The sequence below is a fragment of the Pelophylax lessonae genome (genome assembly GCF_965119305.1).
Source record: "Pelophylax lessonae genome assembly, chromosome: 2".
In the NCBI taxonomy this organism is placed as follows: Eukaryota; Metazoa; Chordata; class Amphibia; order Anura; family Ranidae; genus Pelophylax; species Pelophylax lessonae.
In genome coordinates, this window is record NC_138769.1 from 431,668,294 (window position 1) to 431,687,282 (window position 18,989).

Consider the following 18,989-nt stretch of genomic DNA (forward strand, 5'->3'; position numbering starts at 1 on the left):
AATGTCTCTTTTTTGAAACAAGACAGTCCCTTTCTCTGCAGCCTAAGCTGCACTGTAGCTGAATGAGATAGGAGTCTGCATAGAGACTCCTGTTCATTCACAAACTGAAATATAGTAGCGTATAGCAGTGTTTACTAAACTTCAGTAATGAATGAACAGAAGCTATCTGTACCAATCGCTCTTTTCATTCAGGAAAGGAAGGGGGCTGGTAAACAAATGTTTACCAGCAAGCCACTCTCCATCCTGACACTCGCTGATCTCCCGGGCAGCCACTATAGCCAACGGGAGAGGGTGGAGGCATGGGCGTCCGCAGAACTTTTTTCGGGGGGGGGCAACATTTTAAGGTCACCCATGTTCCGCCCCCTTTCAACAATGTTATAAAGGGGAGGGGCTTAGTCATTATACCTATTTTGAGTATTTATTTTTGAAGCGCAAACAGCAGCATTTATTTTTAAAGCATTTGTTAACCTAAAAAAAATGTATCCTGTTCCCTTAAAGCATGTTATACAGCAAAGTGCTTTGCTGTGTAATTTGGCCCCTTCTATCACCTAAAATACTTGGCTGATCCTGCCTGGCTATCTCCTCCCCTCTGTAAACTGATCACGGTATACCATGGCTGCTGAGCCCTGACACTGTGGTCAGTTTACGTACCTTCGTCATCAGCAGCCCTCCTCTCTTCCTCTGTCCTCTCCCCCCTCCCTCCCTGCATGTCTGCTCCTGTGTCAGTGCCCCTCCCTCCTCTCCTGCTGCTGTAGGTTTATTTAAAGTTTCCTATCCTGTCTACATCCTGTTTAATAACTCTGTGTGCCCCTGTGTCTGTGTTTTATAAAAATAAGCCATTCTTTACAAGTTTTCAGAGAGCCACTCACCGCTCAAGTGACCCGCCGCCTCTCTCCTCCTCTCCCCCTCCCCTCCTAAATGACATCAGTGAGGAATCCTTAGCCCCGCCCACTGCAGGCAGCTGTCAGATGGGGAGAGGAGAGAGCCAACGGGTCACGTGAGTGGTGCTCGGCCCTCTGAAAACTGGTATAGAACGGCTTATTTTTTTAAAACACATACACAGACACAGAGTATTATTAAACAGACCAGACAGGGTGGTATAAAGTGGCTTAACAACCACTTGAAAGGGGAAGTTGAGATTCCAGGGGGGGCATTTGCCCCCCCTTGCTCCTACCTGCGAACGCCCATGGGTGGAGGGAGAGCCGGCCAGCAGCAGTGCATGGACAGGGTGTCTGGGATTGGTGAGGAGGAGGGGGACCCTAAGGGGTGGGGGGTCAGTAGTAGAGTAAGAGGTCAGTAAGGGGGAGCATTTTAGCAGGCCAGGGCAGCAGGCTATGTGCAGGAACAGAGAGCAGTAGGAGACATGCAGGCAGTGGCTGGGGGTTGGGGGGTCACATTGTACGTGAATAGCTTTGATCAGCAGATTGCCATCCACTGATCAGAGCTACTGTTTTGGTTAGTAGAACAATTCTGCTATAAGTTCTTGGTCACTGAAGTGGCATACAGACCTGGCCAGCTGGAAGCAGTGCTGTAGGTTCATATGTCGTATGGACCTGTCAGAAAAAGGGTTAAACCTCCTTTCTTTCCATCTCAGAAAGTGAAGCGTGTCTATATTTACTTTTGATATATTACACTGTGATCAGATTTCCTCTTAAGCATCTCTTCTCCAGGGTGAATAAGTGTAATCTTTGAAGTTGTTCCTCATAGTTGAGCCCCTTCACTGAACACTTTCTAGTTCAAGGACATACTTCTTGTGGATTGGTGACAAAAACTTTACAGCATGTTCAAAATGAGGCTGAACCAGTGTTTTATAAAGGGTGGAATTATTGATTTATCTCTTGAATGTATGTTTTTTTTTTTTTTATGCATGAGAGTAATGAGAACATACTGTTATAAAGCCTGTGGTCGACACATTCAAAGGAGCCCCCTATAAAGAGTATTTTGAATGCATGTTTTTAGCATCAAGTGCATAACTTTCTATTTTTCAATACTTAATCTAATATGATATGTAGCTGACCACCACCTATTTTATCAAGGTCTTCCTACAAGTTTGCTCCATCTTGTGTTGAATTAAATTCCCTGCATAATTTGGGATCATTGATAATCTCTGAAATTTAGCTCTTATTCCGGCCTCAATATAATTTATAAACATTTAGGTAAACAGCATTGACCCCAAGACAGACCCTTGGAACACATCACACACAGCCCTAGACCATTTAGAGAATGAGTCATTTTTTGCAAATATCTGGACCTGTTCATGTAACTGGATTTCCTATCCATGTAAATAGGATTTCTTCAACACCAACAGACTTTTTTTTTTAATTAAATATTTGTGAGTAAACCACTAAGGGGTTCAATGAAAGAGCCAGAGGGTCGCCTATAAAACACCAAATTGACATGCCTAAAGAAGAAGTGACTAGAGATATGAAAGAAGTTTGCTTTACATCTTTACATTTGGAGCTAACAATGCAGTTTATAGTCCCAAAGTTCAACTTTTGATTTGTTGGCATTCACATATGTTTCACAATCGAATTTTGTTCAATCATGATTGCATATGTCCCCGTGTGGCCTTACTCTATCCAAAACTTGAAAAGCATGCTTTGAATTGACATAAATTTTAGCTTATATAGTATTCCTTACACCAAAGAAGTATTTCACATTCTTTATTTATACAAATACATAACTCAGAGTTCACGTCACATAATTGAAAGTGCTCAAATAAAAATGCAGTTATTTTTTCCCCAGTTATTTTTTTACTATACACATACAATGTTTGTAATCTAGTATCTAGAATTTTCTACAAAGTTTGATTGACCAAAATGTTAACAAAGCACCATTATTCTTTATTTTCTACTGATTTGCCCACTATGAGAATCTTGTCTCAGACACGCTAATGATTATTTATCATCATTTTTTACATGACTATCTGGACTTTAAAATAGGCCTTCTAGAAATTGCCATTTTCTAATATTGTTTTATGAATTATGATGCAGTGCCCTTTGTTAAAATCTGTAGGGTTGTTTTTTTTGTTTTTTGTTTTTTTTCTTACTATTTTAAGCTCTGTGTGAATACTAGACAGTCACTATTGTGCCATGTGTTTCAAGCTGAGCATCTAGGTACACACATGCTTATTTTTTCATGCCTGAAAGCCTGATTTCTCATAGGAAAGGCTGCATGATTCCCAAAATTCAAAGGATTTTCCATCAGCAGTCATCAACTTAGTGAAGAATTTGCAAGCTGTGATTTTCAGACAGTGAAGGTTCCCATGTGACCTTACCTCAAGCATTGCACATTTTCATTTTTACTAATTCCAATTAGGATTTAATGAGACCTGACATACAAGCTATAAAAACAGCTGCTAGAATATTTAGACTTTTTAATAGAGAAAGATATACAGTTTTCACAATGCAGATTGTAAGCACTTAGAAAGAGACTTTTAGCACAGAAAATATGTCTAAGCAAAACAGTGCTACTAAACATTGTTTTAGTAATAGAGTAGGATCCTAACACTGGCAAAAAGTTGCCAACAGCACGATCACTAGAAGAGCAAAGCAACCAATCACCTGCTTCTATAGCAGCATTTCTTGGTGCATGGTTCAACAGAGGATAGCTTTGAATCTGTTTTCTTATTGGTGAGCAAGATTTTGCAGTATTTCAGCCAGTGAGGGAGTGAGGGAGTGACAACATAAAAGCAGGTGAGTGTTCTATATATTGATCCTGTTAATGAGTTGTTGAAAGAATTATGATCATTAGTCAAACATAGGCTTAAAAACATAACAGCAGCTTGACCCTAACACTCTGTTCCTAACATACTCCTGACTGCTGCACTATGTGTCTTTGCGTCTGTCTATTACATATTCCTGACATGTGCATTTTGTGCATTTTGAACCCCTGTGCTCTGTTCATTATATACTCTTCTACTCTGTGTGTTATGCACTCCTGACCCCTGCACTTTTTGCATTGTGTACTCTTAACCTCTAAATTCTGTGACTTATTTACTCCTGGCCCCTGTTGCTTTGTGCTTTTTTTTTTTTTTTTTTTTTTTTACTCCTGTCGCTTCAGCTCTGTTTGTTACACACGTTTGTACTATGCATTTTTTATACCTATCCTCTGTGTTCTATGCATTACATTTTCCTGATCCCTGCACTCTGTCTTAACTATGCCTGACCTCTGCACTTTGTGTGTTGTGTAATCCTGGCCCCTGCACTCTTTGTAGTATAAAAAAACTAAAAAGTAAACTAAACGAAAAGAAAAAAAAAGGGCATATGGTCTATATTCTGTGAAAGAATAGTTCATATTCAAATCGCACACCTTCATGGATTTAGGCACATCAGTTGTGGGTGCTGCAGCGATCATCATTTTGAACCCCTGTGCTCTGTTCATTACATACTCTTCTACTCTGTGTGTTATGCACTCCTGACCCCTGCACTTTTTGCATTGTGTACTCTTAACCTCTAAATTCTGTGACTTATTTACTCCTGGCCCCTGTTGCTTTGTGCTTTTTTTTTTTTTTTTTTTTTTTTACTCCTGTCGCTTCAGCTCTGTTTGTTACACACGTTTGTACTATGCATTTTTTATACCTATCCTCTGTGTTCTATGCATTACATTTTCCTGATCCCTGCACTCTGTCTTAACTATGCCTGACCTCTGCACTTTGTGTGTTGTGTAATCCTGGCCCCTGCACTCTTTGTAGTATAAAAAAACTAAAAAGTAAACTAAACGAAAAGAAAAAAAAAGGGCATATGGTCTATATTCTGTGAAAGAATAGTTCATATTCAAATCGCACACCTTCATGGATTTAGGCACATCAGTTGTGGGTGCTGCAGCGATCATCATTTTGAACCCCTGTGCTCTATTCATTACATACTCTTCTACTCTGTGTGTTATGCACTCCTGACCCCTGCACTTTTTGCATTGTGTACTCTTAACCTCTAAATTCTGTGACTTATTTACTCCTGGCCCCTGTTGCTTTGTGCTTTTTTTTTTTTTTACTCCTGTCGCTTCAGCTCTGTTTGTTACACACGTTTGTACTATGCATTTTTTATACCTATCCTCTGTGTTCTATGCATTACATTTTCCTGATCCCTGCACTCTGTCTTAACTATGCCTGACCTCTGCACTTTGTGTGTTGTGTAATCCTGGCCCCTGCACTCTTTGTAGTATAAAAAAACTAAAAAGTAAACTAAACGAAAAGAAAAAAAAAGGGCATATGGTCTATATTCTGTGAAAGAATAGTTCATATTCCCATCGCACACCTTCATGGATTTAGGCACATCAGTTGTGGGTGCTGCAACGATCATCATTTTGAACCCCTGTGCTCTGTTCATTACATACTCTTCTACTCTGTGTGTTATGCACTCCTGACCCCTGCACTTTTTGCATTGTGTACTCTTAACCTCTAAATTCTGTGACTTATTTACTCCTGGCCCCTGTTGCTTTGTGCTTTTTTTTTTTTTTTTTTTTTTACTCCTGTCGCTTCAGCTCTGTTTGTTACACACGTTTGTACTATGCATTTTTTATACCTATCCTCTGTGTTCTATGCATTACATTTTCCTGATCCCTGCACTCTGTCTTAACTATGCCTGACCTCTGCACTTTGTGTGTTGTGTAATCCTGGCCCCTGCACTCTTTGTAGTATAAAAAAACTAAAAAGTAAACTAAACGAAAAGAAAAAAAAAGGGCATATGGTCTATATTCTGTGAAAGAATAGTTCATATTCCCATCGCACACCTTCATGGATTTAGGCACATCAGTTGTGGGTGCTGCAGCGATCATCATTTTGAACCCCTGTGCTCTGTTCATTACATACTCTTCTACTCTGTGTGTTATGCACTCCTGACCCCTGCACTTTTTGCATTGTGTACTCTTAACCTCTAAATTCTGTGACTTATTTACTCCTGGCCCCTGTTGCTTTGTGCTTTTTTTTTTTTTTTTTTTTTTACTCCTGTCGCTTCTTCAGCTCTGTTTGTTACACACGTTTGTACTATGCATTTTTTATACCTATCCTCTGTGTTCTATGCATTACATTCTCCTGATCCCTGCACTCTGTCTTAACTATGCCTGACCTCTGCACTTTGTGTGTTGTGTAATCCTGGCCCCTGCACTCTTTGTAGTATAAAAAAACTAAAAAGTAAACTAAACGAAAAAGAAAAAAAAAGGGCATATGGTCTATATTCTGTGAAAGAATAGTTCATATTCCCATCGCACACCTTCATGGATTTAGACACATCAGTTGTGGGTGCTGCAGCGATCATCAGCTGGACACTGCATCTATCACAGATACATACATATTCGCCAGCACACCGAGGATCTTGCACAGCAGTCAGAAGAAACTTTTTAATGCAAAAGGATCACATCAGGATAGGTGCAAAGTTTCGGAGTCACGATGGACCCCTTCATCAGGCATGCCTTCGTCAGGCAAAAACTAAACTAAAAGAACTTAAAAAAAAAAACGGAAAAAATAAAAAACTTGCACATATGGTCTATATTCTGTGAAAAACATATAAGGGAAGCAGCTAGTACAAATATAGGACATATCTATATGATGCTTAAGATATAATTAACAGTGCAGCACTGATTTCATAACTTATATCACAATTTACATAAATCCAGAGTGATAACAATTTAGGTGTACATTGAAATAAAAGGAGTATAGATAGAATAGTCTGTGCATAAATGATAAAATCAGTCCTTATATATAACCACATGTGCAATGAAAGGGCAACTAAGGTAAATCTTTATTGTGCTCTACCCTGATAATCCACTCCACAATGACACGCCTAAAGGCTTACCAGAAAGATTTGACCCTTGAATCATGAGAAGCAAAAATGTGCATTATGGATGAATAGCAACACAGCCATGGCAGGTGTAAGGATCAGCCGAGCATCTTCATAGCCTCCATCCTAATGCCACACTTATAGGAACAGAAAAAAGCAGCCCCACACTCCAAATTTTGTAAAATATAGTTTTTATTTAAAAAGGTTAAAATCACATACTGTACATCAAAGCAGATACTATCTGTGCCAAATAGACTACATATCCCAAGATGCAACTTGAAAACTCACACGTGACTAGTGATTTCAACCTCCCTCCACCCTAAGCACTTCATCAAAAATTATATTATCAGGTGCTTGGAGGCACTGCTACACCGCACATTTTATGCTCCATTTCTGGTGGGGGAAATAAAAAAAACACAAATGAGAAGCCAGACATGATCCCAAATGAGTATTGATGTTGATGAACCTACAAAGCCCTATCTTGTGGTTAAAAAGAATTCCAACTAACATCCCAGAGGCACAATACAAATACATGTAAACTACATACAAGAATTGAGAATTAAAATAGAATCCTATGTTTTAAAATAGCTTCTCCACTATTACACAGAACTTCCATTGTCAATAGAGACTTTTTAGGCTTGCAAAATCATAACAAATGAATAAAAAATATAAAAGTTATGTAGCTAGGTGCTGGGTTACCACAATATGCAGATATAGCCTTTGCCCTTTATTATTCTCTCCCTCTACTGAGATACTCATGTTAAGTTGCGCCATCCTTCCCCAGCCACAAGAGGGAGAGCCATACCCAAGCCAGTCAATAGATGCAGAGCACTAAGAATCATGGAAGTTGTTGTTTGAGACAGCTGCCATACAGTGGAGCTTATGGACCTTTTACACTGTAATTCCCAAGAGACACTAGGGCAAGAAGGAGTAGCAGAGCTGCTTTTCTGAGACTGCTCGGCTAAGTTCTTCCTCTTGGCACTGAGGGAGTTAGAGAAAGAAATCTCTAAATACAAACATAAGACTGCACTTAAAATCTATAGCGAATATGTGGGCTGAAGCTGCTAACCTGATGTCTTTGTATACAATAAAAACAATAGTAATAATACAAAAAAAGGTTAGCACTGCAGCATAAATGTTCATGAATGTGCAAAATAAAATTAGCCCGTTAATGAATCACACATTACTTAAAACAAAAACAATTAGAATCAGTCAGAAATATATGTGTATATAGACCCACAAACATGAAAAGTCCAAATGAGTGTTCTAGTGCAAAACCAACAAAGTGAGAAAATAAACACCCTCCTAAAGTCCAACCAAATGTTGATTTGCAGCAGAATCCTGCATATGTCCTGCATACCAGTAGTGAAATGCTCTTGAAAAGGTATTCCAATATAGAATATATATCAGGTATTTAGATGGTCCGTCAGGTAGGAAACTTTCCTCTGCTACTCTTTTATTATATCACTAGAAACATGGTTCTCATTAATGGTTCTCATTAATACCTCAGCTGAATGCTATTAAATTAGTTTCACCTGAGGTTAACGATTGGAGAAAATAAACCATATGAAACTAAACCATGCTGATTGAAAAATTATGAAAAACCTCCCTGTAAAATCGATTTCTTTTATTTTGCTTGTTAAGGTGCAATTTTAAGTGGCGCATAAACAGTATGTGTTATGTATGACCCCTAATTTATTTTAAGAAGCAGCGCTTCCAAGTATTAATGTGCCTTCTATAAATAAAAAGTTGACTATATACTAAAAAATATATTTGGCTATTCTTTCAGCGGTTGTGAGTTGTCGAGCAAGAAATCGGACTGAAGAGAGGGTAGAAGTGTTATTAACTGGAGTTGTTCCTGGTCAGACAGCTATGACAGCCTCAAGTCATGATCTGAAATCCACAGAAAAGGTTGGCCATATACAAGAAGTTCAAGTCAGCAATGGTATAGTTAAACTTTGGTTTATTTATGTTTTTGTTCATTTTTATGACCTTATAAGTATACATTTAAAACAATAAAGAATATGCATCAGGTATTAGTCTTCCAAAAAGCATAGATATCTTAGAAGAAGAAAAAAAATGTATTGGTCTTTTTTTGGATCATTGAACCCATTTACTGCCACTGACCACCAATGGAGGTGGGGTGAGGTTAGTGGTAGCTTTCACATTACTGACCAATGCAGAGGTTGCGGTGGGAAGGTCAGGCTTACTTTTACTGTTACTGACCATCAATGGGGGGATTAACTTTCATGCCACCAACCACCAATGCAGGAGGGCTATGTTTCAGTGCTGCTGACCACCTTGGGCTGCAAATAATTTAAATTTGATACATAACAAGTTCAATGATAAAGCTATCAGTTTATTTTAAACTTGTTTATTTTTTAACCCTCCTCTTATGTTAGAATTCCGTTCCTATCCATGATGTTAGGGTCAGTTTTGACCCGTGTTTTAAATCAGCCATAAAATACCCTCTGAATAATTATTTATCATCAAATTTGTTTCTTACCTCTTGGTTACCTTGTTAGGCTTCTTTATCCTTGAAAAGATTGGTTTTAATATTTTTGGTGTGACCCCTAGACCTTTCTTTTGATAGCATACCTCTCGTTGTCAAATTTAAAAAATGGTAAAATAAAGTCAGCAACTCTGAAATGAATTTGTCCTATGTTTCTTCACTTTATTTAGAGAAGCAGACAAGCAGGAAAAGAGATGGGCCCCTCCCTAACTACAGCTCACAGGGTTGAGAGGGGATTGGCTGTCACTTTTACTAAGCAGAGAGAGTGTTTATGATTTCAGTTTTGGCACTTATTAGTGTCCTAAAATCCTATATTATAACTGGGTCAGAATTGACCCTAACACCATGAACGTCTTAATTTTCACCACAGTATTTTATAATTTAGTGAAAAGGATTATTTTTCTATTACATTGTTTAAATAGAGGTTCCTGACAAAGTAAAAAAATCTTGATGCAATAAACAAATTTATGTGATACTTATAGACATTCAAAACCTGAAAACGGGTCAGTTTTGACCCTAACACAAGAGGAGGGTTAAGCTGTTCTTTTGTCAGTTTATACATATGTTCTAAATAAACACAGCAGGTATACTTGATTTATTGAGTTCAGGTAAATGCAGGAGAGTTACTTTGCTTACCTTTTACTTTTGTCTTACAAAATTTTTATGTGTGAGATCCATAGACCTGAGTCCTCAGGTCACCACTCATGCAGCTGCCATTTCAATGGAGTTGCATACTTTCACTTGGATTTTTAATTTGTGATATGGTTTGATGAATGATGAAGAAGGAGGGAGAACATTTATTGTTATAAACATACTGCTTGTCCATTTTTAGAACTCGGGTTTACATTATTCAGATTATGTCTGTGATAACAATTGTTTTAGGTAACTAGCAACCAATTTCTATAATGGAAAATAAGTTAAAGAGGCTTCTGCTTTATACTGTATAATTAAAGAGCTGCTTCTTATTTTAAGTTTTATTTCCAGCACAGTTAAATGTTTGTTAGTTCTAAAAAAAAAAAAAAAAACAAATCAAGTTTGACTTCACTTAGCCAAATCCATATGTATGTCTGAGAAAAAAGATTGCGGGCCGAAATAAATCAAGCTCCGCCTATATGGATCGGACTTTATAGGCTCAATATGGGAGACCACCAAATTAGATTCCAAAAAATCCACATGTTAACACATATGTCCCACTGTAGCTACTGGAAATGATCAATAAATAGTATATACAGCAAGATATGGCTGTACCCATAGCATTCTGTATGTTTCCACTTGTCAGGTCAACGATTCACCGATTCAAGGCTTCCTCTGGACCCACAGTGCTATTAGTAGGGCAGCACACTACAAGCATGTATCTGAATACCATCACCACACTGAGGTCACTTTCTAGAGCCACGGTGATCCCAATGCGATTTTTTCGGTGCACATAGAATTCTAATTCTAGTTTCTAGTAGTCAGGTCAGGTTTCCCGGATTCAAGGCTTTCTCAGGAGCTACAGTGCTAGTTGTAGGGAAGCAATTATTGTGATGGATCAGGGGGCGCCCATCAAAAATACCTGGGGGTGGGCACAGGGGCACCAAAGTCAGCCGCTGTGAGGCGGAGCCCCGATGGGGACAGCAGGAGAGTGCAGAGATTTAGATTCTAGCATATAAATGCACAGTTGAAAGTAGGCAAAATGATACCCAAAATACAGTAGCTGGTATAAACTCACCAATAGATATACCAATAAGTCTACCTGGGCCAAAATTAGAGAGCCAAGATTCAGTGGTGATAGGTAGGGAGATAGAATAATCATATATTACATCCCAGTAATCCGGTATTCTGTCACTTTTCTGCAGATTGTCCCGCTGTCTACCAAGCCGCCTTCGTTAGTTCTATATTTATTGCATTTTGTACCAGAGTTAAGATGGCTATACATTAGTAGATTTGTTTTCAAAATGTTTCATTTTAAGAGCTGTGTTCTATTTTCTAATCATTAGTGAGGTCCAATTGATGTTCATTTTTGACCACAGTAATTCAACATTTTTTAAAAGTCTATTTGTTCCTAAATCATATGTTAAGAGGAGACAAAGGTTTTAACTATTTTCAAATAACATTTGTCAAGCTGTCAAATGTACTGAGAATTTTCATACAAATGTTCATACAAATATTTCTAGGGACTCTACTAGTTTTATATCCAGCTTAAGGCTCCGTTCACATATTGGCATCCCGAATCATGGCGATTCTGCCCGCAATCCCGAATCATTGTGAATTGCGGGACGCTAGTGTGATTCCTGTGACTTTCAATGGCACCCCAAATGCAGTGGGGCAAATTGCCCGACAAATTGCACAAACGGAATTGTGGGACGCCTGTCGCCCAAAAGAAGTTCTTGTACTTTTTTTGGGCAAAAGGCATTCCGCGATAATCTTTGCATGATTTTACTGTGATTCGTCAGGTGACATTTCCGACAAAATCGCACCACGTTTGGGGTGCCATTGCAAGTCACGGGAATTGCATGGGTGTCCAGCGATTTTCAATGATTCAGGTTTGCGGGTAGAATCGCCGATATGTGAACGGAGCTACATGTACATTGCTGGTGGAAGTTAAAATCCATGCAAAATTATGTGAACAGGAGTAGAGGGGCTCTCACCAAAGGAAAAAAAATCATACTAACATTTTTGTTTAAGAAATAATATAAAGAAGATCTGTACCATGAGCTTTCTTCTAAAAAAAAAGGCTTGTTGGCTGATTCTGGCTTTGATATTTTGAGACACTGTTGTTAATTACTAAAGCTAAATATGCTGTTCACATTGCAAATAAACTTTCTAGCTGAAGTTGCATTTTGCAAGGGAATTATGTCCAGAGCTTAGTGAACGTGGTGAAAATTCACTTTGCACAGAACACCCATTAGTGCAAAAAGAATAAAAAAAAAAAACATTTTTACTTGAACATTATTAGATGATCTATCCTACACAGTGTAAATCCCTCACTTTATTTTTATAGAAATATTTCCTGATCCCATTAGTTCAAACATTGTCATACTTATTGTTACTCCCAAAGCAAAGGTTAGTGACATAAAGCAAGTGTATGTAGCTTCCATTGTGCATAAAAGTGTCTTGTATTAGTTTTAGCTTTTCATTCAGGGAAAGATTTTTAAATAAACTACCATTTCCTGGTGTTCAGGCTTTCATTGGTTGGGGTGTTGGAAGTATAGAAGGACTCCTGGGGAGTCAAGGCAAGTAAATTAAGATTTCGGATTTAGTGACCCAGAGTAATTTTAAAATAAGTTTAATTGCCTTGGGAATAAAACACAGTATCTTACAGTTACAAGGTAGCAGCTTTACTGAGTAGGCCAGTAAGACCCTTACAGAATGGATCAAGAAAAATCTGATTTATATTAAGGTGAAAGGGGTTTTTATGAAAAGATGTACATACTATTCATATAGTAAGGAACATTTAAAACAAAATAGTTAATGGTACCAGGATTCATTGTGTTAAATGTTGTAGGTAATGTCTTATTCCCATAATCTTTCTAGTACCCTAACTAAATGCAGTGACTGAAAGTTAAATTATTTGGGCAGCGGGTTGTGGGAAATGTTGACTGTTTGCGGTCTAGGACATAGTTAAAAGAAAAGGGAGATAAAACTGAAATGTATCTAATAAGTCTGTTTCAATAAATAATATGTATTCAAAATAAAAGAATCAGTAAGATAGTGAAAATAAAGCTTTAACTGTTATTAATGAACAGACTGTCTAATAACATAAATTCTTTCCAACAGTTTTTGTTTGCCCCAAGAGAATAATTTCACTGTTCCTTTGATTCATATGCCAGTGTCTCAACAAACAGTGACAACTCTATGGGCCTATTAATTAGTGCCCTTTGGTATAAATTTGAATTCTGTTAGTGTGCCATCTCTGGTATGTCATATTAATGTACATCCTCATAGCATGTGGATTTTCATTGTAACTGCAGTTAATTACACTTGTAGCTTGAGGTTTTATATTCAAAATACTTTTTTTCTTTCTAATCCTGCAATATAGTATTTTACTTAAACAAGCCTTCTTCATTCTATCTGCACACTAGAAAGAACATTTTCTATGGGTTTTGAAGCCTTTTGATGCCACTGCAATAAAACTTGTTTACGAATTCTAGTGTTTAGATGAAGAGGCAGATATTGATTTGGAACATGACATTCTTTCAGGCTAAGAGACTAATAATGGAATGCTCTGACACATACGAATCTAGACCTATTTGAAATTTTGACACATTCCATTATACAGTTGGTGGCATTATAATAGCATTATTAATATATAAATTGGACGCCTGTCATAATATCATCTGTAGCATTGTCTTATAGTTGTTAGTTACCATTTCAACATGTCTAATAAAATTTCTGCACCACATGGGAATGTTGTATATAATAGCATGTGTGTGTTCTGTGTAATTGGAAATTTTCCATCCTAAAAATGTGGAAAATTCATTCTAAAGTATTTAAATTCAAACAGGCACATGGGAAGTTTCATATTTAATCCATTAAGAAATATACTAACAATAATACCTTGAGATGCTCCTGTCAGACAGCATTGGTTAAGTAAACAAAGTCAACATCTTTTAATGAAGAAATGTGAAAAATTATTATACGGGTAAAAGACATGATAAAACTATTAATTTCAATATAATACAGGATTTGACATGTCTGCATATGAGGGCTATTTTGTGAACATTTAAGAAAAATAAAAAAGTTCCTTTGTTGTCTATAAAACCCAATCAGGTATGTTAAGCTGCACATTAAATAGGCTCTTACTGGCTACTTTTTTTCTTTTCTTTTCTTTTCTTTTCTTTTCTTTTCTTTTCTTTTCTTTTCTTTTCTTTTCTTTTCTTTTCTTTTCTTTTCTTTTCTTTTCTTTTCTTTTCTTTTCTTTTCTTTTCTTTTCTTTTCTTTTCTTTTCTTTCTTTTCTTTTCTTTTCTTTTCTTCTGTCACATATGTATGCACAAGTCCCATGAACCAAATATCAGAGAGCTCAGGGAAGCTGAAACACAATTTCAAACTTCCCACTCCAAGCAGCCAAAGCCACTGTGAGCCACTTCGATTCTATACATGGGTTTGGGTGAACTAAAGGCCTTCAGTCAGATCCAAAGGGCAGGCTAGGACATGTTTTCTTTGGTCCAGCTGTTACTGCGTACCTCCACCATCACAGGAGTGAGCTCTCAAATGCTGAGCTCAAAGCTGCTGTTTCAGAAAAAAAGAAAGCACATATAAGGGGGTTCAAATCAGATAACGACATTACTTTTGTTGTGGTTAAAATGAACAGTAACAGCTGGGCATGTCTTAGCAATGCCCTAGCGACAATGCAGGATGGGGAGATGCAATCTCTGGGAGTTTTTCACTTAGGCTTCATGAGGTATGTATTTGGGCTACATCTATAGCAAGAGCATTGTTCAACTTTGTTCAACTTTAGTCAAAGCTGAACAATTTGTTTTTATCTACAGATGATCCCTATCTGCATAGGCAATTCTTAGTAAAGGGGAACTATGTATTTAAGCTTTTTAATACATCCGGGGTCAGCTATGTAACCTTTGAAATACTTTCAAATACCTTTTTCCTCTGTCTTTTTTCTTGTACTTTGAGAGTTATTGTCACTGCTTTAATTACATTTAGCTCATCAACATTTTCCTCTGCTACAGTACAGTGTAGATAAGCTATGTGCTTGATTCATGTCTTCATTACCAGGAGAAATACATTTTGAATTCTATACTTCATTGCACTCATGAAGTCACTGCATATACACAGCACAAGCTGCTGGAAGGAGCCAGCATCTGCAATAGATTTCCTAAGGGCGGCCATACATGGATCAGCAGATTGGCTGGTTCAGCAGACCAAGAGATCAACTTCTATACAACCAGCATGTCGGATTTTTCACAAATGATTAGCGTCGCCGGCTATAGCCAGCAGCACTGATCAGTGTGCTCTGATGGTAGAGAAGTCTCCAGCTGTCAGAATGCAATACCTTTTTTTAGAATTTCTGGAGACAGAGGTAGGAGAGGAACTGGTTCTGTTAAAGCTTAATAAAGCAATGGGCCCTGATGGTATTTATCCCAGAGTTCTAAGAGATCTTCGAGGTATAGTTGTTGGAAAATAAATGGATCTTTTTAATCAATCTCTTCTAACAGGAGAACTTCCCCAAAGACCGGTGGAGAGCTAATATTGTACCTATCCATAAGAAAGACAGCCAGGTAGAAGCTGGCAATTATAGGATGTGAGTTTAACAAAGAAGGAGAAGAAAAGAAAGCGCCACCTAAGTGTAGTTATACAGGCAATTTATTGTCGCACAAGTAATTTAAAACTCACAAGATGTAAGTAGGTAATAGGCTCATCAATTAGGGTAGGCAGGGAGAACTTTTCCAATCTATCCCTTTTCTCTTTATCTGTGCCGTTCCTTGGAGCTGCATGTTGGTCAGTCCAGCTCCTGCGGTTGTCCCGTGCACCAGGAAGTGTTTGAGTGAGGCCTGTAGAAGGAGCTGTTGCTCCAAGCGCATAGCCTGCTATTCTCTGTCATCCTCTGCCCGCCCGACTGTTCTGGCTGTTCGTCTTCCGGTGATGTCACTTCCGCTTACAGTCCACGCTGGTTTGCTTCCTGGTGCACGGAATAACCGCAGGGGCTGGACTGACCAACATGCAGCTCCATGGATGGTGCGGATAAAGAGAAAAAGGATAGATTGGAACGGTCCCCCCTGCCTATCCTAATTGATGAGTCTATTACCTACTTACATCTTGTGAGTTTTTAATTACTTGAGCGACAATAAAGTGCCTGTATAACTACACTTAGGTGGCGCTTCTTGTCCTTCTCCTTCTTCAATACCAGATACAGAGCATGCTAGACTCTGAGGACAGCTGCCGCCTCTATATAGAGATATACTTATATACTTTTTGACTTATTCATCTTGCCAACTGATGGACTACCAATACATGGACTTATATGTTTGGATATAATTCCTGCTGTTTTAGTAAATAGCCTTTGCGCCAGATATAATTTGTTTGTTCCAGTGAGTTTAACATCAGTTGTAGTCAATTCAATGGAATCACTCCTGAAAAGAAGGATCATTGATCACCTAAAAATACACAACTTGCTGGACCCAAAGCAGCATGTTTTTTATTGAGGGCAGACTAATCTGATTTTTTTTGACTAATTTTTTGACTATATTACCATTGTTTTGGACCAGGGTGGTGCTGCGGACATAGTATATCTTGATTTTAGCAGGGCATTTGATGCAGTTCCACAAAATGATGTAATACAAACATTGTACAAGCTAGGACTTGACCACTAGGTGGTTCAGTGTATATGTGGTTGGCTAAAGGATAGATACCAGAGTATGGTGGTAAAGTGGGTTCACTCGAAATAGAGAACAGTCACTGGTGGTGTACCACAAGGCTCTGTACTAGGTCCTATTCTTTTTAGTCTATATGTAAGTGATATAACTAAAGGTTTGTTGGGCAAGGTATGTTTTTTTGTTGATGATTTAAAGGTGTGTCATAGGGTTGATATCCTTGGAGATGTCTGTAATGTTGAATTTGATTTGGCATTGCTGAAAGATTGGTCAAAGCAGTGGAAACTGAATTTTAATGTTTCTATATGTAAAATAATGCACCTAAGGAAAAATAATCTCTTGAGGGAGTACCATAATGGGGGCACTGTATTGGCCAGCACTACAGAGGAAAAATATTTGGGGGTACTTACTGTATTTCAGATGATTGCAAAATAAGCAAACAATGTGACCAGGCAGTGGGAAAGCAAATAGAATTCTAGAATGCATCACTAGAGGGATCACTAGCTGGAGGAAGGAGGTCCTGATTGCTATACATAGATCTTTAGTGAGACCTCATTTAAAATAATGTGTCCAGTTCTGGAGACCTTACTTACAGAAAGATATTGGTAAAATAGAGTCCAGAAACTGGCAACAAAAATGGTGAAAGTTCTGGGGGATAAAACATGTCAACAGTGACTTCATTCTGGATGAAAGAAGAGAAAGGGGAGACCTGACTGAAGCCTTTAAATACATCAAGAGGGTGAATACGGTTCAAGAGGGCAGTTTTTTGGAATAAACTTCTAGCAGAAGTGGTGAGTCAGTCAACAGTAAGTGGTTTCAAACATGCTTGGGTGTCAAACAGAGAGCTATACTCAGACAAAAAAGTTAACGAAATAAAGAAAAAAAACCCCAAAAAATACAAAATATGTGTAAAAAACGGGTAGACTCAATGGACTTTTTTTTGCCATCACTGTTCTAGATTTCTGGGTTTCTACCTCAGCAGAGTGGATTCCCCCATCCAGATCAAATGTGTGAATGGGGGAATTGTGTCATTTTGTTTTTATTCAACCTGCTGAATGCTTAAATGTAGATTTAGAGGGACTTCTGATACCTTTGTTGTTCCAAGTCCTTATCTGCAAGTGTCTCTATACCAGACAATAAAGACTGCAGATAGGTTAAATATCAGCAAAGCAATGTTCATAAGTGGCCAGCGTAAGGAAAGATAGGTTGGGTGTAATATGTTACATTTGCAGTATTATTTTTTTTTTCTGTGGATATATAAAAAGATCTAATGGGTTTTCAGAAGTGAATTTGTTAGGAACCTCTTTTGCTTGGGCCATAGAGACACAATATTGGATATTGTATTGTGAACTTGAAACCGTGGTTTTAAAATACCCCAACCTTAACACGTATAAGTAAACTCCAGCCACCAGTCTTGGATTAATTATAGTAGAAACATATTATTAATCGTTTTTTATTCATTGCAATTAAATACCAAATACCATTAATTAGGGGTTTTCTTTTAATTTATATTGTGAATGTAAAGTATTAATATATTTATTGATGTATATATCTATTTTGTTTATAGAGTTTGTCAAGCCATGGCATAATTCATTATCATTACCTATTATTTTTCTCGTTGTTTTTAATGTGAAGATGTTCCTAGCAATGCAGAGATATTCTGTTCAGAATCCTTGAAATTAAAAACACAGCATTAACAGAAATATGATTATAAAAACTGCCTCAAGGAACACTTTTGTAAACCATGTTATCTAATGCAGTTTATGTTTGCTTGCTTTTAATTCATTGTTTTCCATATCTGTCATAAAGTTATGAACAACCCATATTTCCTCATATTAAAATATAAAAATGTGTATCTTCTTTTTGCATCTTTAAAACTTAAAGAGGTATTAAACTCCAAACCAAAAATTCAACATATTGCAGTTTACCGCTCATTAGATGTGGTGGCTGCATTCATTTTCTTTTTTAGGCTTTTTTCTCCCTGCTTTCACCTGGTGATCTGTACAGTGACACATCAACTATATTAGGGTGCCTTCAATCTGGATGAAGGAGCACCAAGACATGTTTGGACAGTACCATTGTCAGTCAGGGGGGATGTTAGATGTACTAGAAGATTAAGATACACTAAATACGGGCATAGACAGATTAAAATGTAGCAAGTTCAGCAGGATCTGGCTGAATTTTGATCTGTGTATGGGCAGGCTTGTAGTACTGCAGTGGATCAATTAATCAACTTCAGTACAACCAGCCTGGCGGGTTTTTTTCATCCATTCACTGCCAGCAGCTATGGCAGCAAGCAGTGATCATTATCTTCTGGTGGCCCAGAAACCTCCTGCTATGAGAATACAATAGCTGCACGGGTGGGATTCCCTTATAAACACTGATTGTGTTAA

The 18,989-nt window shown here is 37.8% G+C and overlaps 1 protein-coding gene across 1 annotated transcript in view; it reads left to right on the forward strand.

Annotated features, from left to right (window-relative positions):
* Window positions 1-18,989, forward strand: part of CFAP47 (cilia and flagella associated protein 47) — a 702,231-nt gene that overhangs the window by 643,830 nt on the left and 39,412 nt on the right. Inside the window, exon 60 of the mRNA XM_082245539.1 lies at window positions 8,566-8,721. Coding sequence (XP_082101665.1) covers window positions 8,566-8,721 — 156 coding nt within the window. The remainder of the gene's footprint in view (window positions 1-8,565; window positions 8,722-18,989) is intronic.